The sequence below is a fragment of the Meleagris gallopavo genome, chromosome 21 (genome assembly GCF_905368555.1).
Source record: "Meleagris gallopavo chromosome 21, MGAL_WU_HG_1.1, whole genome shotgun sequence".
NCBI classification, from domain to species: domain Eukaryota; kingdom Metazoa; phylum Chordata; class Aves; order Galliformes; family Phasianidae; genus Meleagris; species Meleagris gallopavo.
The window spans coordinates 9,357,942-9,383,998 of record NC_139424.1 but is presented as its reverse complement, the minus strand read 5'-3'; the positions used below and the strand labels follow the sequence as shown (position 1 = coordinate 9,383,998).

The following is a 26,057-nucleotide window of genomic DNA, read 5'->3' as shown; positions in this document are numbered from 1 at the left end:
CCGCGTAGTAGCGGGGCCGCGCCAGCGCCCGCCTGTTGTGTTTCTGTTGCCGCCCGCCATCTTGTCGCCAGCGCTGCTGCTGCTCCTGCTGCCGCCGCCGCCGCCGTCGGGGCGAGCCGCGGGGCGGGGCGGCGCGGGCGGGAGAGGCGGCGGGCGGCAGCCGGGGGCCCCGCGCCATGAGCATCGAGACGCTGCTGGAGGCGGCCCGCTTCCTCGAGTGGCAGGCGCAGCAGCAGCAGCAGAGCGCACGTGGTGAGAGCGGGGGCGACAGCCGGGGGGCGGGCGGGGGTCGAAGCGGCGCGGAACGGGGATGTCGGGCGGGGGTCCGGCGGGCGCTGGGGGGGAACGCGGGGCCGCCCCCGCCCCGCCGCGCGGGGACACGCAAAGAGCGCGGCGGCGCGCCCCGGTGGGAGGGGCGGGGTGGGTGACGTGATCGGTCCCGCCCTCCTTCCACGTGCGCGGTGCCGCGCCACGCCCCGGTTTCCCGCGGGGAGCGGCGGCCGCCCCGCCCCACCGCAACACGGCCGTTCGGGCGGGGCGGCCGCCGCTTCTCCCCCCGGAGCCCCCGAGCGCGGAGCCGCTCTTTGTTCCGGCGTGACTCATCATCAGCGGGGCGATGCGGCAGAAGGGCCGTTCGTGCGTTGTCACCGCGCTGCCCGCGGCCCCGCTGTTCTGCCGCGCGCAGACAGGCGCAAATCCAGAGCTCCTTTGTCTGTTGTTTGCAAACTCCAGAGACGTCGGACTGAATTAGCGGGTGTCTCAAGGTTCCGAATTGAGGTTAACGTTTTATAATCGAGGAAAAACACATCCCCACAAAAATGTAACCGAAGCAACTCGTATTTGTTTTCTAATTTTTTTCCCCATCTACACTCCTCTGCTGTGCTCTCTGCTTTGCTCCTGCCCGTTTTCCTCAAACTTTGCAGCGTGGGCAGTGACCCAGAGGTGCACAGGGTTTCTGGCTCATCCCGTGTCACTGCTGGTGGCACACCTGGGTTGGGTGGGATGTCCCCTGCCGTGCGTGCTTGGGGGATTTCCCATTGGCGTGGCCCAGAACAGCCCTTGAAGACGCCGAAATGTGCACTCAGGGGTGTCTTTTTCTTCTTTCCTGCTCCCTGCGCCTGGGTTGCTGTCTGATTTGCAGCATTGGCTGTGCTGAAGGTCAGAGGCTGCTCCCCCGGTTGCTGGTGGTAGGGACGGCAGTAGTGCCATAGGGGCTGCAGGCAAATACTGGGTTGCCCCGTGCATCTGCAGAGCACTGGGTAACTCATGACGTCTCCAGACCAATCCCTGAATGTTTGTGCGGCTCCAAATACTCTCACTTTTCTCAGTGCAGCACAAAGCATTCCCTGGTTCTGCTGGCCCCACACACTGGTTGGTCACGTTGCTGCAGAAGAAGTTCTGTGGGGGCCTGGCAGCACCCGACACAAATCGGTGTTAGTGTTGGTGCTGTGGGCAGGTGTCTTTCTTGGAGAGTCCTGTGCCCAGCAGGAGCTCCTCACTGGTGGCGATGTGCTGCAGGCCTGCCTGTGATGCGGGATAGCCTCTCGTCTATTTGCAGCGAGCCGAGCAAACCTAGATCGTGCGTTTTGGATGAGGAAGGTGTGTTTAGTGCCCATGGGAGATGCTGTAGGTTCAGAGATTGGCTATGGAAATGGGCAGAGCTGTGGTGATGATGTAATCTGTGGGAGGACGTGGCCAGCTTTGGCTCCTCCACAGGGGAGACCACACATGGAATCTGGGAGAAAGTCAGCACTGGGGAACTGTAGCACTGCAACTGCAGTGACATCCATGCAGACATGGAGCTGGTGCAGGTAACAGTGCTGGTACTGCTAAGGGTGATGGGCAAAGGCTTTGGCTCCTGCACACATGGATCGTGACTTGATGAGCAGATACTGTTCAGTTTATCTTTTCTCAATTGTGGAAATAGGATTTTGAAGGGTAGTTTTCTATTTTCCTTCATTCCACTGAAGAGAGCTGGTGAGTGAGAGCATCCTGTGACAACGGCTCCTGCACAGCCCTGGCACAAAAGCTCGGCACTGTCCTGGTCATGGGAACCCAGGAATGTTACATGAGCTCCAGACCAGCGAGGCCGTGTGGTTGATGCAGGGATCTGGTTCTGCCGTGACTCAGTGTGTGGCACAAAGTCACCCAGCATCTATCGGCTTTGGCTCCAGTTGGTGCAGTGCCAGCAGTTCCACATGGCTCTGAGCTCAGCGTTCCGCTCACACCCACAAGGCTCAGGTTGGGTCTCAGAGCTCTGCTCTGTGGGCACAGCAGGCACCTGGGCTCTGTTTCCTCTCAAGAACGTGGGTTTACCACCCTTTCCTGACTGGCACGCTAAAAGCACACCATTGTTCTGTGTCTCTGCAGACTTTGGAGCCATCCCAGGCTTGGGAAGGGAGGCAGTGGTTCTTCACAGTTTCTTTTGTGCACCCTGTAGAAGATGGGACCGGGTCCTGGCTGCCCTCAGTGCCATGTCCTGCTCTGACCACAGAAGCTGCTCAGCTTGAAAATAACTGCTCATCAGAATACATTACTTACTGCTTCTTAAAAATGCTGATGCCTGGCAGAAAAGCCCTGAGACAGCACCTTGCATCAGCAGAGCTCAGTGACCACACGTCCAGGTGAAGCCGTGCAGACGGCAGAGCAGCCCAGTTGGCTGCAGAGCTGCCCGTGGAGCTGCACACAGCCGTGGGCAGGGCAGCCTGGGCAGGGGGTGCTGGATTGGTTTTCTGGCAGTCCCGATCCATTTTCATTTCCCTTGCTAAGCGTACCTCATTTCTTTCTTCTCTCATGTAAGAAATGTCACTGAAGCGCAGCTGTGTGGACCCACTGAGACTGAGAGGGTTTCGGTTGAACACGGAATATCAAACTTGGGCACGATATAAACTGTCCGTGGCGGTGTGAGCAGTTGTCGCTTTGAGAACCATCTGTTATTTAGGGATGGTTGCTTCTTGTTTGGGGATTAGAAGGCAAGCCACGAGATTTCTTGAGGCCTTCCCAACCTTCCCATGTTCCTCCATGGCTTTGGTGGAGGGAAAGGCTCTCTCCCTGGCAGAAGCACGGTGTGTCCGTGCCCTGCGTCCCTTGCCGGGCAAGAGGGTCATCTCACCACTCTGGTTTGTCTCAGGTTTGGATGCTGAGGTCACTGTGGTTTCTGGGAGCTGCAGATAGGCCCATCCCACTGATGTCGGTGTCGGTTGGTGCTACAGAGGCACGGTTTGCATGAAGGCTGGTTTTGCTTTGCTCTTGCTGATAGGACGTAAATGTGTCATAGTCATCCGGCTGAGAAAATGGAGATTCGAGGTGGTTGTTCACAGTGAGTGGTGACACCTGCAGAGAAGGTGTGGGAAGTGTGCATGACGATAGCGAGGTGGCTCAGCACGGACCGGGGTGGGCCTGGAGGTGTTTAATAGTGGGACACAGATCGCAGGAGGGATGGCTCTGCTTCCAGCGGTGTGCCGCCAGCCCTGGGCCCCATCGGAAAGCGTTTCCCATCCTTCGTCCCCAGCACACTCCTGACATACGGCTTCACCTTTCCGTAAGGATGCGGTGTGCGTTAGGAAGGACAGCGGGGCACCGTGACGCGGGCTGACAGCCAGGCTCGGTTCCCAGTGAGCAGCAGCTGGTGGGACTGGGGAGGGTTTGGGGTGCGGGGCTCCCTGTGCCGGGGGGAGGGGGGCAGCGCGCTGCTCGCACGGCCGGGGGCTGTGTGGGTGCTGCTGACGTCACCTGCAGATGAGAGGCGTGCAGATCAGGGCCCGCCGTGTGCCGGCACTCCGGCTCGTTTCCAGGCACCGGGAAGCGCCGCGGCTGTTCCTGCCGTATCCTCTTATGTCAGCAACATTTGGATGACTCAGCCCTGATTCAGACTGCGCTTTCCCTGTGCTGTGCCTGGCCTCCCCTTGCGAGTGCAGCCCAGAACAGCCTCTGCTATATGCAGGAATGAGGAAGCGGCGCCTCATTTATTTGATAATGAGCAATCAGAGGCGTTGCGCTGCTCCGCGTAGTGATGGGGTGACGGTGGGATGGGGAACAGGAGCTCTCCATCTCCTCTGCCTTCTGCTGCCCATCCCCTGCTTGGCTGGAGAGGCCCCCACAGAAGCACTGGCAGCAGCGATGTGCACTGGCTGCCGTCACCCCCGAGGTGTGCGCTGCAGCTGAGCTGGAGCACTGCCTGGCAAAACGCCGGGACGGGCACTGCTGGACAGCTGGGTCAGGTCTGCTCTTGACTCTTCTCTGCACGGTCTGTGTGAGCTTTTCCTCCTGACTTCTGCCACTGCTTAGAAGAGAGCGCCAAGGTCCAGACAGCAGCTCTGCCTCATAGAAGCTTAAGGAGTGTTCACTGTTAGAAGTGCAGAGCATCTGCAGCTGATGGCAGAGATAGTCAGGGGCCCGAAGGACGCTTGGCCTCTCCTAACGGAATCAGTGGGAGTCAGCACTGTGGCTCTGCCCGCATTCAGCTGGTGGTGGGGTACGGTGCTCTGAGGACATCTGACCCTCTCTGAGCAGACTCAGAGGTAAGCTTCATTTTGCAAAGGCACTGCCGCTGATAAATAATGAGTATTGATTATGTCCCCAGTGCAAAAAAGGAGCATTAAAGATAGCTTTACAATCCCTTTAGAGGAGCGCTCATGGGGTGCATTTGCAGAAGGCCACAGGTACGAGCTGCTGTACCCTGAGCACTGCCAGCCCCAGCATCTCCCCTGTCACCCCGAGTCCTGCTGTGGGTGGGAGGTGCTCCCTGCACAGGCAGAGCGAGGAGATAATTTTAAACCTGGCAGATTACTAGGTAATGAAATTAAGAGTCCCTGGCACTGTATATTCCTGGACCGCGAGACCCCAGAATAGCAGCAGCTAACTGGGGAGGGATTGCTGACCCTGTTTCTGTGCTGTTCTGTGACAAAATTGGCTGTGTGCTCCCCTTGCTGCCGGTGTTGCTGTCACCCACGTTACTTGTGGGCGGCGAGGCTGAGGGCTGAGGTGTGAGCGGGTGGGAGCCTTGCAGCCCTGTGAGGGAAAGCTGGGGAACTTAGCTCCTATGAGAAAAGAAAGAGCTCTGAGGGTCTTTGTGATGGTGTCTTTACTTTGTTTGCAAAGGGAACAGAAGGCAGAGATTGCTACAGCTTGCACAGCATTGAGGTGTTCGTGTCCCGCGCACAGACTGCTGGCAGGCACCCTGAGCCCTCCGAGGAGGGGCTGGTAGCCCAGTGCCTTATTGCCAGTGAAGTCAGACGGTGTCAGGTTTTGGCTAAAGCTATTCTTGAAGTGAACCCTTCAGCTCAAGGGAGCTCAATGTTTGCCGCACCAAAGGCGTCTCTGGCAGCTTGTCAGCAGCCCGAGGGCTGCACCTGCTTCGCAGAGACATTTACATAAATATTTCTGATCAGCAGTGCACGCGTGTAACCTTACTTTGCTGTGCTCTCAGCTTGCCCAGTGAATGGGAATTACGTGTGGTAGGAGTTTCACTGCTGCTCTGCTGATGCTGGGGAACGTTGCCGGCAGCACTGGGGCGGCTCCAGCTGTCCTGCAGCTCCTGTGCAGTGCTGCAGGGACGGAGCAGTGTGCCGGCATGCCGTGTTGGGATGTCACAGCCCTGCAGCAGTGCTGGGGGTTTCTGTCCCTCCCTGGGCCGTACCGCTCCTTGCCCAGCCTGTGCCATCCTGGCTTTTCCCAAGGCATTTCTATATTGCTGTAAGGAGGTCCCAGCGTGAAGCGGCTGTGAGCGTGCTGTTCTTCAGCTCTGCGCAGGTGCCTGAACAGCACGCAGGGAGTTCCTTGGGCAGCGTTGGAGCTGTTTGTTGGAGGCTGTGTCTGGGTGCCGGGGCCCCTGGCGCCGTGGAACTTGGATAAATAATTGTAACTGGTGCCATGTTCACGTGATTAGGGCCGGAGGCCTGGATCAAGTTTAATGAGGTTTATTTTGCTAGTCCGGCCACACACTGCATTTAATTTGTCTGGCGTTCTAAAAACATACGGGAACACATACACATCAGGGCGAGTTTTAGGAGCTCGAGTAAAGTCACAGCAGAAGCGTGAGGTCGGTGTGAAGCCGGTTGGGTTGGATTTGGCAGCACCAAACAGGGCCGCTTAACCCCAGGAGCACTGTCTGCAATGGCTGCAGGCCCCCAGCCACTGTGTTTGCCCTGGCTGCTGCGTGTGGCGGAGCTCGGGCAGCACGTGCCGCACGCTGGGATGGCCAGGCAGAGCGAAGGGTCGGCCTGGGCTTTGGACGCAGCGGGACCTCGGCGTTGGTCCTAAGGCCTCTGGAAGCGCAGGCTGCGCCGTGCTGCCTTCGTAAGGGCTGTGGGTGGGAGACACGGGGGAGCCCAGTCAGTGACCGTCTTCTGGTTTGTCTTTCAGAAGAGGATGAGAAGCACGAGAAGCTCCGCCTGGAGCGGGAGCAGGAGCAGCGGAAGGCCGCCGTGCCGCGGGCCAACCACGCCGTGCCCCCGGAGGAGCCGCGGGGTGAGCTGCTGGTGCCCATCTCGCCGCCCGCCCCGGCCCCTCCGCCCCCCCCGCCGCTGGCGGCCCCCATCTCCGTCATCCCCATCCCCGTGGTTACCAGCCCGCCGCAGCCCGCCGCCCAGGCCGCCCTGTCCCCGCCGCTGGCTCAGCGCCACCCGCCCCTCGTGAGCACCCCCGGCGTCGCCAAGGAGCCGCCCTCCGTGGCCCCGGTCATCCAGCGGCCGCCGGGCGCGCTGCTGCCGGACGGGAAGGCGGGCACGCCGCCGGCGGGCAGCCCGAAGCAGCTGCAGCACTACGCGGCGCCCGTCCTGGCCATCTCGCAGCACCACGTGGTCCCGCAGCCCATCCAGCCCCAGCCCGTGCCGCACCCGGCCCCGCCGCTCGGGGCCCTGAAGCTGGCTCCGGCGGAGGACGTGAAACCCAGCGAGCAGAAGAAGAGGCCCGGAGGGTGAGTGAGCGCAGGTCCTGAACGCTGCGTCGGCCCTTAGCAGCTGCTGCTTTGTGGAGTTTCAGATCAGAAGTGCTGAGATCAGTGGATGTTTGGATGGCTGGATTGGTGGTTTTTGATAGTAGGATTTCTCAGCTTGATGTTTTTCATTTTTTGCCCCTGACCACAGTGTACAGCTTTGTTTTTCCAAGCCGGAGCGGCGTTAGGAAGCAAGTCCCACACTGGTTGTGTGACCCCAGGCAGCGCCCGGTGTTCTTGGCAGAAGATCTCTGCTTACAGTGTTTGGGGGGATCGTGCGGCAGCCCCGGTGCCTGGAGGCAGTGCTGAGTTCTGGGCAGTTCTGTCTCCCAGGACAGTTCCCTGTGGCTGCTATTTGCTGTCGGGAGTGAGGGCCTCCAGAGCACCTGGGGCCAGAGGGGATGCACGGCTGCTGAATGTGTCCCTGCCTGGGACGGGCCTCGTGGCTGGACACTCGTGGTCAGTGCTTGTCTCATTGTTCTCATGGACTTGGGTCGGCCAGCGCTCCTTATGGGATCCAGAGTCCAGTATCCCAGCACATAGCCCGCTGCTACTTCTTGTGTTGTTTCTGCGAGAACGAGTGGTTCCCTTTGCCTTTGCAGCAGTCTCTCACCTGTTCCCGTGCTCCTGCAGTCCTCCTTTCTGCAGGACAGCTGACAGGACTCTGCTCAGTCCTTCCTTCCATCCCTGTTACCACTTCCATGACCATTCCATCGCTTCCTGCGCTGAGGGATGTCTCTGTGAGGCCGTGCCCAGAAGGACTGTGCCCACCTCTGTGGTCTCAGGCTGCCGTGCATCCTTGGTGTCAGCCTGCGGCTGGGCAGCAAAGCAGAGGTGCTGGGGCCATGTGCTGCTGGTGCTGCCTCCTGGCTCACAGCACTGCTCTGCTCCTCCACACCCCAGCTGGTGGCAGTGGGAGCTGTGTGGAAGCAGCACAGAGCCATGGGTGCCCCACTGCCCCGAGGAGCAGTGCCGGGCTCAGGAGGTGGGCGATGCTGTGGGCAAGGATGGGGTTCGTGGTGTCCTCTGGAGCACAGAGACCCCAGTGTGCACAGAGGGAACGGTGGAAACCGTGTAGTTAAGAGTTTGTAAGGATGAAAACCTTTGCAAAGTGCTGATAAAATTCTTCATAGAAAGACTGATTTTGAGAGCTCACTCTTTGCAGATGGGTGTGTGGGCCCGGGGCAGCTTCTGGTGGCACAGGGGTGCATTGCTGATGTTCGGTGGGTGTAAGAACAGAAAGGATGTTTTTTCCAGCTTGTAAATGTTTCCTGGGAAAAGGCTGTCAAATATTTATTTTTAAACACCTGGATGTTTATTGAATATTTATCAACCTCCTTCAGTGCTCACCTCACTGTTGGTGTGTTGTCGACCACTTTGCACTGAGTATTCAATGCCTGTTGTTTTATCACCATTGTTGCTGAAAACCTATGGTTGCAAGAATTCTTTTGGCTTTTCCTAAAAGTTTTCCTGTGCTCTGTGAGGTGGGGGGCAACCCAGATCCCCCCCCAGAGGCTGACCCTGGCTTTCCCTTGAGCAGTGCCTGCAGGATTCCTGGATTACTTCACTCCATATTTATGTTGGGCTGTGTTATTTCAGGCACAGCAGAAATGAAAGAGGTTTGAAGTATGTCTGCCAAGTCGTGTAAACTTTAATTTGCGACTGCGTAAATCTCACCCCGCTGGAGTGTAGGCGTGGATCAGAAATGGGTCAGAATCTGGGCTGCCAGTGCTGTGTGAATGCACCATGCACACCCACTGTCCCCTCCTGGTGCTGGGAGCTTATGTGGGCACATCATGCTGTTAGCTGTTGGATCCCGTGTGCAGTACGTGGGTAATGCTCATCCCATCACAAATGTGTGTGAAGTATGGATTTTACCTTAATACAGCGTAGGGAGGAATATATATGCAAGTAGTTCCAAACCAGTGGTATCTCAACAATGCTGTTGTTCTCATATTACCTCTGTCTGAGACGCACACACTGCTGAAAGTACAGGCTGAATGGCAATAGTTTTAAACCTGACACTGAGTTTATCTTTGTTCTGTTTGGGTTACAGGGTTGGGACCAGGGAAGTACATAATAAATTGGAGAAAAACAGGTGCGTAGAAAGCCAGGGTTTTGTTTTGTTTTTTTTTTCCCAATTCCGTTTCACATTTTGGTTTTTGTTTTTCGGCCTGTAGTCTGTCAATATTTGTTTGCCTTGGGCTTGTTTTTTGTTGTTTTTTTTTTTTTAACAAATGACTTGGACAAAATTCTTAGTTACGTTTAACGAACCTCGCAGTATTGCTTTGCTTTCTTACGGCTCGATTCTGCATCTCTTGCTTCTCAGTACGTTTTGTTTATCTGCATAACTGCATTACAATAACCTTGCAAAGCCCTGATCCTGCAAAGTAAATCCCCACGTGCATAACGGCGTAACTTCTCTTTGATTTGAAGCAGTAAAGTAACCAAGAGCAGAGCCCAGCGTGCACTGAGAGCACAGAGTGGAGGTTCCTGATCTGACACTTGTAGCCCAAATAGCCAAATCAGAAACGGGATGAAACCAACAGTGCAGGGAGGTGTGATACGTTATTTACAACAGCACAGCAGTTTCCTACCAAGGGAGGGCTGGAATCGGAGCCGTATAAGCAGTCTGCCTGCTGGATTGGGATGGTTTGGTTTTAAGCATGCAGGTAGTCCCAGTGACTGCTATGCACACGTGCACGTGCTTTGCTGGATTAAGGCCCAAATTAAGCTTCAGCCCTCTGCTAAACTGATTTCCGGTGTGCGCTAACACAAGCTGACAAACCACCTGTGTTTTCTTTAGACGTGCACATTTGAAAGAATGCTTTGAGACATTAAAACGCAACATCCCCAACGTAGACGACAAGAAGACCTCAAACCTCAGCGTCCTAAGGAGTGCCTTGCGATACATCCAGGTACGGTGGCGGTCGGGTCCCTGCTGGTGGCCATTGCACGGCGCTGTGCGCTGGAACAGGGAACTGTGCCAGCTTTCTTAAGCCAAGTAAAACTTTGCTCTGGATTGAAAAGGAAAAAAGCCCCGTTGAGTATGGTCACTTCTGAGCTCCAGATTTCCAGGCCTTTTTGATCTTCTAGGGGAGCTTGCCTCATGCAGCCTCCTTACCCTAGGAATTCCTTGGGTAACTGTAAGCCGTCCGTACCAGTGATGGTGTTGGACTTCAGGCAGTTTCACCTTAGTGCAGCAGATAACCTAAATGGTCCGAAAAAGGGGATCCTGCCTAAATAAATGCATGATATGGTACTGCTTTTTGGACTAAGGTGAATTTTAATCCGTGTGTTTCGGGGAGGTTTTAGTTTGCTTAACCAAGATGGGTAGGCCTTGAATTTCTCAACGCTTTGATGAGAAGATGTGCAGGTCATGTCAGGTCAAGTTGTGCACGGGGACCAAGAAAGAGCCTGGGAAGAAAATAAAGATCAATTTGTATTGTGGTGATTGCAGGTTGAGTGAAATAAGCATCACTGTTTGCTTATCCTTGTCATGTTTGACACTGTCAGCAGTTTTGTCAACTGACACTGCAAGTTGAGTTGTTCTTACGCTGAGGTGTTTTGCACACCTGATGTTTGTAAAAGGTGGTTAATTATAACACAGAAGTGGTTCTTAAGAAGTGTCCTCTGTGGTGGTGATATCAAGAGCATGTAGCACAAGTAAAATTTGTATAGAAAATGGAAGCCAAATTCATAGCACCGTCTTGCAAGTGAAGAGAGCCAATAGACCTCGTGTGTTTTGGCTGGGATAAAGAATGCTGAGCTTTTCATGCGTTGTCAGTTTCCTTCTGTTTCTTTCTGTATTTCTCAGTGTCTCTGAAGTACTGCGTTATTCTTCTGTTCAGAAGTACTGGACATTCCCTGCCAGCACTGCGTTTCCTTACCTTTCAGAATTAGACCAGCTCGGCTCTCCCGTGTAGCCTTGACCAGTGACATCCCTTGCAGAACCTTTGGGACCTGGAAACCAGACAAACTCTAATGGTGCCCAGCCACTAGGGAGGGGCAAGTGAAAAAGGAAAAGATGTGTGTTGCTTCAAAAGGTCTCTTATGGAGTTGTGGTTGCGTTGTAAACAGGCATCAGAAGCAATTGGAGCGTTTCATTGGGCTTCAGACTGGTGTCAGTATGGAGCTGGGCTTCTGTTAGCGCCGGGGGAGGCAGTGATCACATCACCTGCAGGTGCACCAGGAGCTGAGTCCGGAGTCCCGGCGTCCTGAGCAGCACTGCTCGCTCCTGGCTCGCTGCGTGCTATGCGTGCCGCTGTGAGCGCTGCTTTGTCTGCCAGCGCGTTGTTCTCTGACAGAATTTGTATCCTGTGCTTCTGGGGGCAGCTCGCGATTCTCTGTGAGGATGTCAGCGGGGACGGCCAACTCGTTCTCCCCTCGCTAGAGCCGTTGGGAAACGCATTGAGTTGGAGGCTGCACGAGCAGGCAGCTCTGGGCGGCGGGGGCCTGCGGACGTGCCGCAGCCACAACGGGACCGGCTGCAGAACCGGGTCAGGGCCGCGCAGAGGAGCTGGGAGCGCAGCGGCGGCGGCGGCGAAGGTCGCGGTGACCCCGTGCAGCCCGGCCCGGCCTCCTTCCTGCCGGGAGCTCCTGGCCGCGTCCTCGGCCACGTGTGCAGCGAGCACGTGGCGCAGCGGAGGCCTGGCGCGCTGCCCGCGGAGCCTCTGGGCGCGGCACGGCTGGCGCTGCGCTGCGCTGCGTTGCGCTGCTGGGAGCGCCGTGCCGGCGGCCGCCCCGTCGGGCTGGGGCGGAGCCGTGCTGCCCTCGGCGGGGTGCTGCTGAAGGCTGCAGATGTGTGCCTGAAAGAATCAGGTTGCTGGGAACCTGATTTGAATTTTCTGACTTGAAAAAAATATAAGGCTTTTTTTTTTTTTTTTTTCCTCTTGCCTTGACTTTGGCTTGGATTTAGCTCCGTTCTGTTTCACCAAAGTGCACGGGGTTCAGGCTGCAGATGGGGCCAGGATGAGCCCCGCAGGTGCTGCCTGCAGAGCATCGGTGGGGCTCATCTCGATCAGCAGGTGGGAGCACGGGACTGGCCAAAGAGCTGCCTGCACCTCTGTGTTCCAGCTCTCTGCTGGGTGCTGCTCGGTGCTGCCTCTGCCTTGCGAAGAGAACGTGGGAGTACAGAAGAGCGCTAAAATTCAACGCTCCTTCTTTCAGTGTGGCAAGGTAGTTTCTTACGGAAGGGAAAAAAAACCCGACCAAATGAGCCTTGCACGGGAGGAGTGCAGTGCGTGGCCCCGAGGTGCTGCTGGGCTGATGCTCTCCCACGAGGAGCACGGCAGTACTGGTTGCTGCAGCCGCTCTGCCTGCAAAATTCTTTTTCCCTCTTCCAGCTGGAACTTCTTACAAATGAGGTGCTTGTCTCCTTGGCTGGATTTGAATATTTGTGTCTGCATCAAATCAGAGAAGTCGCAAAGTTGAATTCCAAACTTCCCGTGGTGCTGCCATTCTAATTTATCCTTAGAGTCAGGCCTGTGCTCTAAGAGAGTAAATTAGAATCTCTGCAATTAAGCACATTGTTGCGCGAAGGAAATCAGGCTGAACGCAGCTGGAAGTTAATAATCCTTTTAAATGGTGATTTGGCTCCAGGCAGCGTGGGCTGTTGCAGCCCGGCTCTGTGGCCGTTGGGTGAGGGAATCGTCCCCGTGCGTCGTGATGCCGTGTGCTGCAGTCCTTGCATGTGGTTGCCACCCATTGACCTCCTGCAGAACTCAGTGGCGGCACTGCAGGGCTACTGGCAGCTTCCTGGGTGCTTCCTGTGACACTGAGAAGTGCAGTGGGATGAAACGTGGGTGTCTGCCTGGGGAAGGTATGCCTGAGTGCCCTGGGCCTGGGCAGCCCTGGCATGGAGCAGGATGGGTCTGGCACCAACCCGGGCAGCAGCAGCTGTGCCCCGGTGCTGGAGAAGGCGCTGCCAGTGCCGAGGAGTGGAACGCAGGGCAGTGGGCTGCGGACAGTTCATGGCCAGAACTCGGCACAGCTGGGTGTTTTGATTTAATTCTCTTCGAAGGGTTCCTCGCCCCCTAGGAAATGTTGTAATCATCTTAGTTGGAAGCTAATTGAAGCCCTTAAGCAAGACTGTTTTCTCTTCTGTGTTCTCAGACTGTGCCTGTCGCTATGGTACCTGAACACTTTCCAGTTTCAGGGGTTATTTCCCATTGCATATTTGGTGTGACACCATATCCAGGCGATTAGCTCACTGGGTGACACCAGGACAGCCAAAGCAAGCAGCTTGCAAGCGTGGAGCTGCAGCTGACAGACCGGGGTCGCTGCAGGGCCTGGCTGGCAGAACTTCCTACTAAGAGCAGAGCCAAGTGCTGATCGAACAGGAACGTGCTTAGAAAATACTGGTCAGAACTGAGCTGCCCAGACCTTGTGAGGGGCAAAGAGCAGAATCCTTTGAAGTCTTCGGAGTGGGACATGCTGTGATCCATGCTGCTGTGCACTGCTCAGCACAGTGTTTGGAAAGGTATTGGGTGGAGGAAGGTGCTGTGATAACCGTGCATGGCTTGAGTTGTGCCGGAGGAGCATTTGCTGTGCACTTGGCTCACAAGTTCATACAGCTCATCTGGCAGTTGTATTTGCTGCTTGTAGGATTAGAGATAGAAAGTAGCTATGAAATGAATTTGGGATTTGTATCATGTCCGCTGTGTCATCTGTTCCCAGAGAAAGAGGCAGGAGGGATGTGGTTCTTCCTAGCTCAGGAGCTGGGGTTTATGTTCTACCCTGCACCCACTGACTGAGCAGCACTGCTGCAAAGCCACTGACACCAGCAGGGACCTCAGCTCGTGGTGCCTCAGTCCTCCCTGTAAGCACCTAGAGGAATTTTTGTTGCAAAACAATCCATTTTTTTCTGTTTATGTGCATTAAAAAAGATCTGTAAATGAGTGGCAAAGTCGCACAGGTGCTGTGTGACCAGGTGGCAGCCCCTTGCTGTCTCGAGATGCAGACCCTCCAGCTGCAGGAGCTACCAAAACTCAACTTCACTGAATTTGGCTAAAAGAAATAGTGGTAGTGCACTGGGCTCAAGGTAATTGACATCTCTTTGGATTCCCAAATAAATTGCTGCATCACTCACTTTGAGGGAACGGTGCCCAATTTCCTTTTCTGATTACAAAGGCAGGCTTCCTTAGCTGACCTCGCATCACATCCCCACTGTGTCCTCAGCTGTCTGCTGTGTGCTGCCCAGAGCACTGCCGTTCCCCTTTGTCAGGTGTAACTGCTTTGGGCTGAGGTTAAAGCAAGGGCAGTGTCACTGGTCTCAGATGGCTGTTTGTGCAAAGGAAAGGAGGTGTTTGGCTAGCTCAGACCAGTGGGCACGGCTGTGACGTGGGAATAAAGTGATTATCCCAGGCAGGAAAAGGGCTTCTGTCCATTCCTAAACAAAAGCCCATAGTGCACTGATACAGGGAGGTGCTGTGCCACAGGCAGAACTGATGTATCTGGTGCTAGATGTGGTCTCTACTCTGGTGAGAGAACCAGAGCTCATCTGCACTCAGGCAGTGCTGAGTACTGATCAAAATTCATAAGGCCGAACTGCAATGCTGAATCTGATTAAATTCCTCAAAATGAAAATACGACTGTAACTGGTGGTTCTGGTTGGTTGGTTTTTGGTTTTTTTTTGTTAATTCAGTGCCAGTTACCAGCAGAGATATGTATCTTCTGTGAATCTTGTCTGGTAAGAGCCTGAGTCAGTCTGCAGTTTCAGTGCCTCCCTCATGTGAGCAGCTCTCACATGCAGCAGCACCCCTTTGTGTTGTTTACCTGACCCGATCAATTGATTCTATCTTGTCTAATTAGCTTGAATTTCACCGCAATAACAGCTTCCAGCAACAATAGGCTGTGGTCGTGCCACAAGGGTATGGTATCATCTGTAAACTTCAGAAAGAGGTGAGAAATACGATCTTAAAAACTGATGCTTAGAAAAATACAGAGGTTGGAGCCTGCGTTAAAAGGTGAAATGTAAGAACTAGGGCATGGGAGTGCTGTGCCACGGGAGTCAAGTTCCTGTTCCTCCTGGAGCTGTGGGAGCATTGATTCGGCCCCAGGGGTGGTGGTGGGTCCCATCCCTCTGGGGGCTCCGGGCCTGGGGAGCACCTTCTGAAGCACTCAAGGTTGTAAGACCGAAACAGCCCGTGAGTGCTGCACAGCCTGGGGCCGGGAAGGGATGGGCTGCTGCAGCCCATGGCTGTGTGCTGCCAGTGTGCTGGGAGCGGAGGGAGCACACATGGTGTGGCGAAAGCAGGGCTTTGTTTGAGGTGTAGCACTGCACAAGTCACCTGCCTTTAAAATAAGACTAAAACCCCCAAATAAAAAAAAAACAAAAAGTCCACAAAGTGAGTGTTGGGTTTGGTCTGCAATTCTGCTTTTTATGGAGGCAGTTGGGAGTCCTGTGGCAGATAGCAAGGTATGTGCTGCTCCTCTAAAATTACTGTGAAGTAGTTGGTGACCTAATAAAATTACAGACCGGTGGTTACAAGAAAAAGTAATCACTGTGCTCAGTCCATGTTGTGCAGCGCCATGCAGTCACACTGGCAGCAGCTGTCTTGCCAGACACTGTCAGCTGCAAAGCAGCAAATGAGGGGGATTTTGAAACCACAACACAGCAGCTGAAAGTTGGTATCAGCCCAGCCTGTTGCCATTTTGGTGTCACAGCGCTGTGATAGGAATGCTGATAAAACTTATGCTGGAGAATGTGGAAATAAGGGTACAGTTTTAAAGTCTCCCAGCTCACTGTTACCTGTCAGTGCTGAGTGGTGCTGCTGGCCCTGCCCGTGGGCTGCCCTGCTATTCCTGGGGGCCACCAGCCCTGCTCAGGTGCTGCTGTGACCACAGGATCCCTTCCTCTTCCCCAGTGCTGCCAGGAAGAGCTGTGCAGGCGCAGGCAGCACTGCTCCTAGCAGCGGATGGGCACACGCATCAAACCAGAACGAATGGATTTCTTTTTCCAACTGCTGTCACTTTCAGCTATCTGTCTTGCCTTTCGTGTCATAAGCAGTCAAAAATGCTGTAGGATGTCCTCTTTGTATTTGGCTTCTTTTTGCTCTGTTTAAGTCGGTCGTGGTGCCGTCGCCTTTGCTGGGGCGCAGCAGTCAGCCTGCAGCGTGGTGCGCAGCGTTGGGGTGGGCTGCTGTACAGCTGCACAGAGGTGTCCTGGGGCTTTTCCAGCCGGGAGAAGGGAAGACATTCAGTGAGGAGTGCAAGAGCAGGAGGGGTGCCTGGCCCAGGGCCATCCTCACAGCCCCAAACGCTTGTATGAAGGCAGGTTTCCATTTGCACGCACGGCTTTGGCTTGTGGCCTTACGCAGGCAGTTGTTTGCAGGAACCCCTGGGCTCTGTGCGCTGCCCTGAGCCTCGTCCTGCTCCCTCTGTGGCCGTGGTGGCGAGGGCAGGAGGTGGTCAGAAATCTGCCGGTGACCCAGATCTGATCTGTAGGCTGTAGGTGGGGCTGCTTGGACACCGCAGTGGGGAAACCGTGAGGGAGAAGTGGTGTGGGAGAGTGGGGCACTGGGGGCTGTTCTGAGCCTGCAGGTTCGGGCTGGAAGTTCTTGCCTTGTGTTTGCCTCAGGACGCATCCAGCCCCTGCTTTGTCGCCCACAGCACCGCGGTGAGATGCCTCCAACCAGAGCCCTGCAGCAAGTAGAAGCAGTGTGCCCCCACGCTGATCCCTCCCCATCTCTAAGGAACGTGGCTGTGCTGGAGCGTGGCTGCCTGCTGCCTCCTGGAGCTGCCAGCTGTGTGTCCGTGCAAGGCTCAGACAGGCTTAGGAGTCCCCAGTCCAGTGAGTTTGTCATCAGTAACGATCGCTACCTGCAATGCAGTGCTGTTAGTTTTAGCTTGCAGGTTATTGTTAGAGTTATACCACTGACATATTTGCCGCAAGAGCCAAATTAAAGCAGTTTGTTTAGGATAGGTTTCTAAATAACAACCAGCACAGCATTTTGAGGTATTTTGGGCATCCGTATCTATTAGCATTGAAAATGTCTTGTAATTCCTGAATCACAGAGATTATTAAAAAAAAAATATACAAAACCCACAGCCAAACTTAATGCCTTGTCATTGCAAACAATACTTCAGTATTTTTTTTAATGCCGGATTTCTCTTAGCCTTGAAAGTGCTGTCCAGGCGCAGGGTGGATCTACTGAGCTGGTAGAGACCAGCAGAGTCCTGGTGGTTGGTGTTGGGAGCAGCCGTGCCTCTGCTTGGGTTGTGTCTGTGCTGTGTGTTCCAGCTGCTTGGCTTGTTGGTTGGTTTTTATCCTCTCTGAATTTATTCTTTGTCTTCCTGATTTGGATCCTCCCTACCTTCTGTCCCAGTAACTCTCTGGGCTTCATTTCCAGCTGTGCTTGTGGGAGCTGGATCCTTCTGGCCCGTAGATAGCCTTGTTTCAAGTTCAGTTGTGTTCCAGAGGTTGTGGCCCAACGTGTATTTTTATCAGGAGTCCCGAGTGCTAATTATATGCAAACACTGCATGTTTTCATTTCTCACGATTCTCTGCTCCAGACAGATTTCTGGTTCTGTGAAGTATTTCTACGTGGATATTTCTCTCTTCTGTGAACTGCAGGGAGCAGCGTAGGGTGCCCAGAAGCGCCACGGGCACCGACCCAACGCCAGCACAGTTCTCGTCCTTTGCAGACGAGCCAAGGCAGCTCTTGCAGCAAACAGTGTGCTTGTTTCCTGAAATCACAGTGCTCACTGCATGCATGTGAGGGTGAAATCACATCTGAGAATATAACAGCACTCTTTGGCTGCCTTCCTTGTCCGGGGTTAAACAAATGGAAAAGCTGGGCCACGAGCTGCTGGCCAATGGCCCATCGGGTCCTGCGGTCTGAGGACTGAGCACACTGTGCTGCAGGCTGCTGCATCTGGCCGGAGGTGTCTGCAGGGCAGGGCTGCCTCTGGGGCCGGGCTGGAGTGAAGCAGCGTGCAGTGCTCGTCTCCTGAGTTTGAGGATGGTCTCGGTGCTTGTGTGAAGCATTAGTTCTGATTGCTTAGGAGGCTGAAAATAATGCAAAACCAGAGTTAAGCAGCCTGAAATTCTGCACCTCGTTCCTCTCCTCCCTCCGCAAACAGGATTCCTTGTAGGGTGCTAGCAGACAGTGGCTCTTGATAGCCATGAATGCAGATGTTATTTTTGCATGAACTGAGGTGTCACATGAGTGCTGTCAGTGCTTCGAGAGATGCTGGATTGCCGCTGCAGCTGCAGGCCGTGTGTTCCTTAGCGATGCTACCTGCAGCCTGGCCCAGAGCAGGTGGACCCATGTGGTAACGGCCAGGAGCTCTGTGTGGAGCGTGTCACTGTGCCACCAACCCTGGGGCATTGGGACCACAGCCCTGTGCCGAACAGAAGCCGTGGAGCACACGGCAGCCTGCAAGGCCACATCTGTGAGAGCCAGCCAGTGCTGCAGCTGCCATGGAAACAGAGGATTTTGTTCCCGTGGCAACCAGCTGGGGCTTTCCCAAGAGCGGAGTGAGAGCTCTTGGAGAAGGAGCAGGATGGTGCCCTGCTGCAGGGCCCGGTCCTGCTTGGTGCTGCTCCCCTCGGCAGGGCTGTGGAGCTCCAGAGCTCTGCGTGCAGCTCTGGCTGCGCTGCTGCTGGTGCTGCCTGGGGCAGCTGGTGCTGAGGTGCATGCAGGGATGGGATGGGCGCTGGTGTTCAGGTGTGTTTGGGCTTTGCTCCGTTGCTGCAGGTTGTGCTTTGTTGGCCAAGGAATCGCTTCGGTGCTGGGTTCTAAAGAAACTGCTTGTTGCACCTGAAGAACTTCACGGAAGACGTAGCAGGATTCAAAGCAGGAATGTCTGGAATTGATGTGATGAGTGCAGAGCCCCAAAAGTACCACAGTGAGCACAGCACAGAGGTGTGTAACAGCGGGGCCGTCCCTGTGGGAGCGAGATCCTCTCCGTAGGTTTGAGCTGCATTCATTGCGTGCCGCAGTCAAAGCACTGCGTGCCATGGGCAGCCCAACACTGGGCTGTGTGCTGTGTGGAAGCTGCACTGGGGCAGCACTGCAGGGAGCTCCCACAGCCGTGAGCTCCAGAGCTGCTCCAACGGCTGCAGAGAATTAGGGAATCTGGTTCAGAATTACAAATCACTTCCATGATTGCTCATTGATGGGGAATTTTTAATCAGTGGATGCCGTGTAGTAGAGCACAACAGCTGAAATATGCTTTTGGAAAAGCTCATAATTGAAAGTGAGTTTTTAAATTGCTAATGTAATGCCTATAAGGGGAGCTTTTTAATAAGGCCTCTTAAACCTCCCTGATTCCAGCACAGGGTTAGCATTATTCCTGAGGCAGGCATAGAGAAAGCAGTGGGAGCATTATTCTCAATCTTGACATAAGAATAAGCAATTTAATTACAGCCAGCTATAAAATGGAAAATTCCTTACAGTGACAAACGGCCGCTGCGGTGGGGTGACAGCAGCACTTTGTTCCTGGTTTGTTTACCAAGCAGTGGCAGTGGGAAGCATGCGAGGATCACGGAACGGCTCCGAAACGGGGAGAAGAGTGGGCACAAAGCGCACAGCACTGCAGCTCCTACTGCGGCTGTTGGCTGCCGCTGCGGTTGTGTTGGGCTTACTGTAATAATCCGTGTGGGAAAAGGCTGCTCTGCAGCTGAGAGCTACGTGCAAAGGAGGAAAATCCCATTCCTTGCGTAGCAAAGGCAAATGCGGCTTCCAGGCAGGCACGTCTCCCTGGGACTGCTCTGTGCTCTGCACAAAGCCCCGCTGGCCTGCGCGGCTGAGTCACTCGCGGGCACAGCCTTCGCTTTCAGAATTGTCCTTCCCTTCTGGGAAATGGAAATGAAAGGGATGCTCACGTCTGCAGCACACTGTTCCTGCGTGCCCTGCGTGGACTCTGCTCCTGATTTCAAGCAGAGGCTAACCTGCACAAACTGGAGTAAAATCATCGGCTCCTTTTTACCAGAGCTTGCAGCTTTGTGCAACTCCCCAACTCCCAGCAGCCAACCCCAGCCCTGCTGCAGGGGCACAGCCCTAGCGGAGCAGTGGGGCGGACCAGGGAGAGCAGCACCGCCTTGGCAGGAGTCAGGAGTTGGGTTGGAGGCCCCAGGGCCGGGCTGAGCTCCTGCATCGCAGCAGCTTCATCCCTGCCTGGTGGTGGGGCTTTGTCAGAGCCCTCAGCACAGCCATTGCTGGTGCTCCCAGTGGGAGCAGTGGCTCAGATGGCAGCTGCAGATCCTCAGCTGTCCTGGACGCAGGTGCCTCTGCGTAGTGACATTTCAGACCTGCAGAGACAGGTGGTCGGCCACTTGTACGAATTCCTTTATTGAAGGTTTGTTCCTTACTTTGTTTCATGTAGTTCTGGTGGTCCTCTCTGCCCATTTCAGCTCCAGCCATAGGTGCCAATTCTATTGGCAGATCCCAAAGATTTGGCTTAGGTGCAAGGAGTATCAGTATGATTGCTGCTTATTTTAAAAATAAATGTAACTGCTGTGACTGTGGGTTGTTTTGTTTTTTTTTGCATAGAGTTGTTCTATTGTGACACTACTGCTGTTGTAAAAAATTCCTGTGCTTTGCAGTATAACAGCCCTTGGAACAAGTGTGTGGGTCTGGCTTCAGCTGTGAGTGGATCCAAAAGCCTTCATCACCACTTACATGTGTGGAATGATCATGTGCTATACAAATGTGTTTTAGCATTTAAAAAATGCTTTTTCTTGTCCGTGTCAAAGTTCTCTCTTCCTGTTTTAAGTGCTGACCAACTTGAGGTTACAGAAATGCACTGTCATCATGTGTAGACCTATTTAAGTTCCTGTCCCAGAAGCTTGTCATTTTTTCATGACTACTGTTAGTTAGTTTAGTAGAAGATGCTATCTGTTCTTCTGCGCCTCATCTTTCAATTTGTCTGTGGTTTTATCATCCCACATAAGAGCTGAGTTTTCTGCACAGAGCTTCTTTCTCAGTGCAAGGATGTGGGGGATTTTCACCCTTCTCAAGCAGCGGGCCAGCAGTTAGTTGCTCTGCAGGAGCACTGCTCTGTGTACATGCTCGCTTTCCTGAAGTGTGCTTGGAAATAGATGTAGTAGAAGCGTTTTCTTCTACCTGGTGATGAGGAGAAAGCTGCACCCATCGTGCTTCCTTCACGCCTTTCCAGCAGTCTGCAGTAAGCCTTAATCCCCTTTACATTTCATGAGTCAGGTGAGTTCAGACTGATGTTGAGAACTGAGGGCTGACTGCTGGTGGTGAAGTTCTGCAGCTTTTCCTATGGAGTTGTAGACTGCTCCTCTGGAGCTGAAGTGACTCACATCTGACCTGGTTAACCATTTCAGTTTCGGAGACTCATTAGTTTTCCTTTAGAAAGCAGAAAGTGGTTGGCCAAGGCATCCCTATAGGTTTTTGTGGCCAGGTCCTTTCCCTTCTGCGTGAACTTGGAAGAGATAACTATACCTGAATGCAGCTATGCCAGCGTAACTAATAATAAAAGAGAACCAGCAGTGAATGTGGCAACGACCAAGTTAGCATAGATTACATTTGTTTTTTTTCTTAGATTTTTTCTTTACTTTGTTCTGTCTTTAGACTTTAAAGAGAAAGGAAAAAGAATACGAGCATGAGATGGAGCGGCTGGCAAGAGAGAAAATCGCCACCCAGCAGCGGCTGGCAGAACTGAAGAACGAGTTGAGCCAGTGGATGGACATCATGGAGATTGACAGAATTGTTCGACAGACAGTTCAGCCAGAGGATGACCAGGCATCTACCTCCACAGCGTCAGGTACCCACAATTTCTGTCTCCTTGTAACCATCACTGTACAGCGCTGTCGTAGAGGTGGGTGGTGGGGATCTTCATTTAGCACCATCACAGTTGCTCTGCATTCAGAATTAAGTAAAAGGATCTCCAGCGTTTTGTAGTCGGTGATGGTGGCCTAATAATATGCTTGTGTAAAGTACACTGAAAATCATGCATCCACTGTGTTACATAAACCCAAGGTACAGGTTTGCACATTCATTCTGCTGGTGTCTGGCATGAGGCTCCTTGCTTTCAGAATGTACAGCTCATTAAAGCTGATTTGGGTTATAAGTGTCTTGATACATTTGTGCACGAAGGTAGGAAGGTATTCAGCCACACAGAGAAGAAGGAATTGGTACAGGAGAGGTCGCTGTAGCATTTGACCAACTTAGCGAGCCTTTACATTGCACGAGAAAGATTCACAGTGAAAATAAATGATGCTAATGAAAATCAAGCATGCTATTCCAGTGAGAAGTTTTTGTGAGCTAGGAGAGTGGGCACTTTCCTCCAAACCAGTGATCTGCACAGGAAGAACAGGCAGTCATGGATGGACAGCACTTTGCTTTCCAGAGATCAGAAGGCTGTAGCAGTTCCTGACTATTTGCAGCAATTCCTTAAAATCGCAGTGGCTTTTGCTCGTGGTGCTCCAGGCAGATGGCACAGCAGGTGCCCAGAAAGGGAAAACCTGAGCTTTCTGGTTCACTCAGATTCCTGTACAGGGCTCATCACCTTTGAATATGCTCCAGACCATCTCCAAGTGTAAGCTGGTGGAAGCTGAGAGTTGGAGAGCTTTGTAAATTGAGGCATCAGCCATTCATTTCACCAGCTGGCCTCTGCTGAAAACATTCTCTTCAAGCTACTACTGACCGTGGGGCTTGCAAAAGGGAGGTGTCTTCCCCAGTTATGCTGCTGCTTCTGTATCTTCTGAGGTTTTTAATCTCTACTGCATGACTGGCTTTAGAGCAGGCAGTGCAGAATGCCCTGCTGATGATCCTAATCTCCTTAAGGTCAGCATTGCCTCATTAATTTGTAGGATCAATGGAGACTTCTTTTTCCAGAACCAGGCCAGTAAACTTGCTGCCACGATTCTTCATCACTGTTTCCTTTCTGCTCTGGAGCAGGAGGAGTAGTTACAACTGATAGAACAACATACCAGGAAAAGAAATCCTTTTCCTCTTTGTGCAGAGAGCACTCCTCAGTCCAGCTTCTGTCCATCTACTCAGCTCAAGTTGCTTCTCTTGCCTGCCAAGTGGGATCTCCCAGCCTTTTGCGAGCACCTCTCTAGCTGAGCTGAGTGCAGCCTGCTGTGCTGTGCTGTGCTGCTCTCCCTCAGCTCGGCGACTCCTCCTGCTGTCCTCCCTGCCGCTTGTCCTGCCCTGTAGGAGAGGCTGCTTAGCCCAGTTCATGCTCTGCTTTTTTTTTTTTTTTCTTTTCTTTCTATGGGAGTTTCTTCATTTCATTCGTTTTCCAGAGGGCGAAGACAACATGGATGAAGACATGGAAGATGACAGGCCTGTGAACTCATTACCAAAACTAGCCCAGCGCCAGCACCCAGAGCTCCTGAAAGCCGTCCCTTCAAACGCTGCTTCCCATCACCTGGCGGTTTTGCCTCAGCACCTGTCTATCCAGCAGAAACAGCCCCCAGCCCACGCACAGCCTTCCATCCAGACACAAGCACTGGTCCAGCCGCAGGCGATTGTCCCAGCACAGACTCACATCGTGGCGGCTTCAACAGTGCAATCGACTGTTATCGCCCACACCGCCACTACCCACGCTTCGGTCATTCAGACTGTCAACCACGTCATTCAGGGTCCACAGACCAAGCACATTGCTCACATTGCACCTTCCACGTCCAGCCCTGTGCAACTTACCACTGCTGCTCAGCCTATCGGCCACATCACTGTGCACCCGGCCACCATCAACCACATGGCCCACCTCGGCCAGCAGCTGCCCATCTACCCTCAGCCCGTGGCCGTCAGCCAGCCCGTGGTGAGCCACATCGCTCACACGATCTCTCACCAGCAAGTGAATGGAACCACAAGTCTCGGCCAGCAAGCGGTGATGGCCAAGCCGGCCGTGGGAACCCAAGTTGTCCATCACCCGCAGTTAGTTGGGCAAACGGTCCTAAATCCAGTAACTATGGTAACCATGCCATCATTCCCAGTGAGCACGCTGAAGCTGGCCTAGGGAGAATCGTCCGAAGGTGAAGTCTTTGCTGGGAACCTTTCCTAAACTCCGTACATTCCAACCACGTCCGACTCCGCGGGTTGAGGTGCAGAGCGGCAGGGTGCAGGGCTCTGTCCTGCTGCCCGGCAGCCTGGCGTGGCCAGAGGGGCCTCTCTGCACTTGAGTTTTGTTAATCTGAGAAAACTAAAGAGACAGTTGTTCATGGTGATTTTTTTTCCTTTTATGTGTAATCGGTGAAATATGGTTATGATGTTCTTAAGACTTTAATTTTCCCCTTTTATGTGTTGCTTCTTTGTAGAATAAATCTGCTGATCTCTTTATTGAGACGTTGTGTAGAATGGGAAAAAATCATAAAGTCTATATTTATATATATGTGTGTATGTGTGTGTATATATATGTATATACATATATATATAAATATAACATTTGAAGAAGGCCTTTTGTAAGGTTGATTATTTTGCAGGATTATTAGTCAAAATTCAGTTTTGGAGGAAGAAGACACAGTGTCCTCTCTAAACAAGAAACTACGTTAGATGGTTTGGTGGACCAGGGTACACAGACAGTGACAAAAGCAAAGCAAATTGAACGTTTGAGATATTTCCCATCAGTATATTACATTTCAAAAAACCATCTACAATCACTGTGACTTGTTATGGCATTTTAAGGAAGTTCTCTGTCCTGTTTAATAAAAGGAAAAAGAATACACAACCGGACTTCATTTGTTGCAGTTTTATAAATGACTTGATTTTTATAGCTATGTCAAAAAGAAAAAAAGTATTGTTTTTTATTATTTTAATTGATGACTGTGTTCTGTTTGGATGTTTTTGGGGGGTTTATTGTTTGGTTTGGCTTTGCTAATGCAATAATTGATTTTACAGAACTGTTTCAGGATTCCTCGTGCCAGTCCCAAGCCTTAGATTTTCTGGGTTGGTTTTTGTTTTTGCAGAGGCAGACACTTTGTGGTGGCGACTTACAGTGTGTTTATCTGGCCTGATAACAGTGGAACTTGGGGCAAGACCAACGGAAATTAAGCTGATTTGCTGCATGGTTTACTTTTCTTTGTTAGTTTGTTCCTGAACAGACCACGTTTTAGTGTGGAAGTCAAAGGATTAGAGAAGTGATAAACGTGCATGTGGTATCTTCCAAAGTGCAAGCAATTTTTATACTTATTTTTCTTTTCGGGGAAAAAAAAATCTAGTCTTTTGTAGGAGAACAGTATGAGCTCAGTATGCATAACCTGACAGTGTGTCTTACAGACTGCAGTGGGACGTGCACCAAAGAAACTCCGCATCCTAAGTAACTGTCTTATTCCATCTCTTCTGGTAGCGAGGTCTCGTTGCAGTTAATGAATGGCCCACTGAGTCACGAGGTGAGGAATACTGACTGTGCTGGTCCCCGCTGGGAGTTTGGATGTGTTTTATTGCTGACTGCATATTCTGCTCCGAGCACCGTTTTGTCTGTAGCACTACTGTTAATGGTCTGTCTGTTCCTTGCACTGTTTTGCATGTAGCACTGCTCTTAATGATCTCTTTACCATCTTCCTCTTTCTAAAAACAAAAGTCCTGCAGTCCTCGATGCAGGCAAAATCCCTGCTGTAGCCAGTGGACGTTCTCCTTCAGGCAGGCTGAGAGGATGCTTCCTGCTAGCATCCAACCTGTGTTGGAAATGACACCCATTCAGAGGAGGAGGTAAGAGGAGGAGGCTTCAGCCATGAGACCGCTTCAGTTGCTAGCCAGCTAACTGGTTCTGCCTCAAGATCTTCCACAGATCCTGGGAAGCTTGCTCTGTAGCGTGCCCAGAACACCCATAGGCTCCAGCAGGACTTTTGCCTGGCTGTGGATTGCTGTACCGGGGGTACAGTGAAAAAAGCTTGCCAGTTCTGTACTGTCCGTGCTATCACTGAAACTGTGCTGGAGGCAGCAGTAATTACTGCATACAGAAAGTGTGATTGTGCCTTCTGAGTAGACATGGCTGAGAGTTGCATCAAATCTGTATTTATTAAGCCCTGAGTTGCTCAGTAGTTAATACTCTTTGTTGTTTTCTTGCATCTCAAGTTGAGGAAGCTCTCACCTGTGCTTTTAGCACAGTTCCTACAGCAGAATCTTTACGGTTTCCTTATCTCAGTCGTGTTTCAGCAGGTTGTTCTTTCTCACTTCCAGAGCACCATTAATGCTGTGTGGAA

General features: G+C 52.9%; 1 protein-coding gene across 2 annotated transcripts; it reads left to right on the top strand.

The window, feature by feature from the left end:
* MNT (MAX network transcriptional repressor) lies at positions 1-24,671 on the top strand. Of its 2 annotated transcripts, XM_085240814.1 has the most exons (6): positions 1-252; positions 6,364-6,916; positions 8,991-9,032; positions 9,741-9,852; positions 21,481-21,673; positions 23,160-24,671. In XM_085240814.1, exons 1-6 carry the CDS (start codon positions 177-179, stop codon positions 23,873-23,875), a joined length of 1,692 nt encoding a protein of 563 aa, XP_085096940.1. In that variant the 5' UTR covers positions 1-176; the 3' UTR covers positions 23,876-24,671. The 2 variants fall into 2 exon arrangements, with proteins under 2 accessions (XP_085096940.1, XP_085096941.1); XM_085240815.1 differs by lacking the exon at positions 8,991-9,032.
* The last annotated feature ends 1,386 nt before the right edge of the window (positions 24,672-26,057 follow it).